The sequence below is a fragment of the Ovis aries genome, unplaced genomic scaffold, assembly GCF_016772045.2.
Source record: "Ovis aries strain OAR_USU_Benz2616 breed Rambouillet unplaced genomic scaffold, ARS-UI_Ramb_v3.0 scaffold_90, whole genome shotgun sequence".
NCBI lineage: Eukaryota > Metazoa > Chordata > Mammalia > Artiodactyla > Bovidae > Ovis > Ovis aries.
In genome coordinates, this window is record NW_024599829.1 from 770,097 (window position 1) to 773,221 (window position 3,125).

A 3,125-nucleotide genomic window follows, 5' to 3' on the forward strand; every position below is an offset into this window, starting at 1 on the left:
TCTTCTCCAAAACCACAGTTCAAAAGCATCAATTCTTTGGTGCTCAGCTTTCTTTATAGCATAGTTCTCACTTTATAGTCCAATGCCATCTGGTAAGATCTGCAATAGTCTATAAGAACTGGTGGAGCGCTAGAAAAATAGTTTTCTTCATTTGTCCATTTGAAAGATATTGATGATGCCTTGTTGCTTTTCATACTTGATTTTCATACTTTTGGCTTTTTGTTCTGACAAAGTTTGAAAAAAAAATCAAAGTATAGTCTCCTTAAAAGATATAAATGTATAAATATATATATAATATGTAATATTATTAGATCATAGCATTTATTAATATATATTTTAATAATCAACATAGAATGATTAATATTATATATAATTAATATACAATCATGTATAAAATATATAATAATCAATTTATAATATATAATAATATACTAAAATCAGTATCTTAATAAATAATAATTAATATACAATTATTATATATAATATATATTATATACCAATATTTGATTAATGATATATGTATATATAAAAACAAGGGAGAGATTGAGATACAGTGAGAAAAAGCAGAATAGTACTGAGATATAGGATTAAATATTTGTGCAGAAATCCTGATGAATTTGTTGAAAATAGAAATTTCTTCACAGATGAATTGATCAATGAGTAAATGTAAAAGGTATGGAATGAATGCAGAGCCTGTATCATACAGAATTCTTCACTTTCTTTGTCACTTTCAGTTCTCAAGGAATAAGAATGTTTTCCCCAAATCACACAATAGTGACTGAATTCATTCTCCTGGGACTCACAGATGACCCAATACTGCAGAAGGCTCTGTTTGGGGTGTTCCTGGTGATCTACCTAATCACAGTGGTGGGAAATCTGACCATGATCGTGCTTATCAGGACCAATTCCCACCTCCAGACTCCCATGTATTTCTTCCTCAGCCACCTCTCCTTTGTAGACCTTTGCTATTCCTCCAATGTTACTCCAAATATGCTGCACAATTTCCTCTCAGACCAGAAGACCATCTCCTATGCTGGATGCTTCACACAGTGTCTTCTCTTCATTGCCCTGGTGATCACTGAACTTTATCTGCTTGCTTCAATGGCCCTGGATCGCTACGTAGCCATCTGCAGCCCTCTACATTACAGCACCAGGATGTCCAAGGATGTTTGCATTTTTCTGGTCACAGTCCCTTATACTTGTGGTCTCCTCAATGGTCTCTCTCAGGCTCTGCTGACCTTTCACTTGTCCTTCTGTGACTCCCTTGAAATCAACCATTTCTACTGTGCTGATCCTCCTCTGATAATGTTGGCCTGCTCTGACACTTATGTCAAAAAGATGGCGATGTTTGTGGTTGCTGGTTTCACTCTCTTAAGTTCTCTCTTCATCATTCTTCTGTCCTACATTTTCATCATTGCATCCATCTTGAAGATCCATTCTGCAAAAGGCAGGTACAAAGCCTTTTCTACTTGTGGTTCCCACCTGACAACAGTCACTTTATTTTATGGAACCCTCTTCTGCATGTACTTAAGGCCTCCATCTAAGAACTCTGTAGAGGAGTCCAAAATAATTGCAGTTTTTTATACATTTTTGAGCCCAATGTTGAACCCATTGATATACAGTCTAAGGAACAAGCATGTGATCCATGCCATGAGGCATATGATTAAGGTAACTTTTTTTTCATAGAAGTACAGTTTAGGTGCTTATTCATATTAAAGGTGTCTGTAATGACGCAGGGGTTCCTTCAAAGGAAAAGCCTATTAGTCTATTGTCACTATTAGTTTATCTTCATGAGTTCTCAATGATATTGCATAATTTCTCCTCAAAATTTATACTTTAAAGACAAATGTTTTCAATAAGCCCATTTAATATTTTACTAAATTTATTCACTTGGGGATAAGTATTATATTAATATTAATTCACTCTGATGTGAACACTGCCAATCCATCTTCTGAATTAAATGGTCTACAGAGCCATAGTGAGGCTCAGAATAGGATGATTGCTTTTTAGCTTCTTTTTAAAATTTATGAAAAATTTCTTCTTCAATGTGTGATGTAGAACAATCACTCCAATGCCTGACTAGGGAAATTTAAAGTACACGGATCGCCCATAGCTTTAAATTTTTATAAATTTTTCCCAACCAATATTATAGATATCCTGAGAAACTTTTTACCCATTTATAAATATTGGTTGTGTTTGCAATTTTGAAAATGAACTTTCAACACCTGTTTGTGAACTTCCAGGAATAGGGATCCAATTCAGTCATTAATATAGTATAATGACAGTCTAGATATATTTTTTCATGTTTTTGATTTAAATTAGAATAAATTTATTGAGTAAACATAGCCTAGCAATTGGCTTCTATAGACACAAAAATGCCCTAAAACAATATACAATTGAAGAGGTGTGTAGATATCTTTCTGAAAGTGAACAGTGATGTTTTATTTGGTTCATAAATATGGCAGAAATCAGCTCAACACTGTAAAGCAATTTTCTAACAATTAAAAAAAAATACAAAAGTAGTTGCTCATTATTTTCTAGGCAAGTCTGTTCCAATAGTTTCCAAAATATCTTTTGAGAAGAGAAAGTCCCTCAGTCGTGTCCAACTCTTTGGGACCCCATGGGTTATACAGTCCATGAAATTCTCCTGGCCAGAATACTGGAGTGGGTAGCCTTTCCCTTCTGGAGATCTTCCCAACCCAGGGGTCCAAACCAGGTCTCCCACAATGCAGGCTGATTCTTTACCAGCTGGGCCACCAGGGAATCCTAAGAATACTGGAGTGGATAGTATATCCCTTCCCCAGTGGATCTTCCCTACCCAGGAATAGAACTGTGGTCTCCTGCATTGCAGTTGTATTCTTTTCCAATTGAGATACAAGGGAAGCCATCTTTTGAGAAAATCAATAGCAAAGTAAGTTATATAAAAATATATATAATTCATCCACACTGATCCTTGCATTATTAGTGAGGTGTATTGTTCTATATTGAAACGTATATTTAATTTTAAATGGCCTTGAATGCTTCAGTTCAGTTCAGTTCAGTTGCTCAGTCGTGTCCAACTCTTGGACTCCATGGACCGCAGCATGCCAGGTCTCCCTGTCCATCACCAACTCCTGGAGTTCACT

General features: G+C 35.3%; 1 protein-coding gene across 1 annotated transcript; it reads left to right on the forward strand.

Annotated features, from left to right (window-relative positions):
• The first annotated feature begins 750 nt into the window (after positions 1-750).
• LOC101104630 (olfactory receptor 5M10-like) lies at positions 751-1,686 on the forward strand. Its single transcript, XM_004021589.5, has one exon. It carries the CDS (start codon positions 751-753, stop codon positions 1,684-1,686), a length of 936 nt encoding a protein of 311 aa, XP_004021638.3.
• The last annotated feature ends 1,439 nt before the right edge of the window (positions 1,687-3,125 follow it).

Bases quoted from the DNA above. Each gene is read 5' to 3' on its own strand.
- LOC101104630 (XM_004021589.5), top strand. From the start codon at position 751: ATGTTTTCCCCAAATCACACAATAGTGACTGAATTCATTCTCCTGGGA.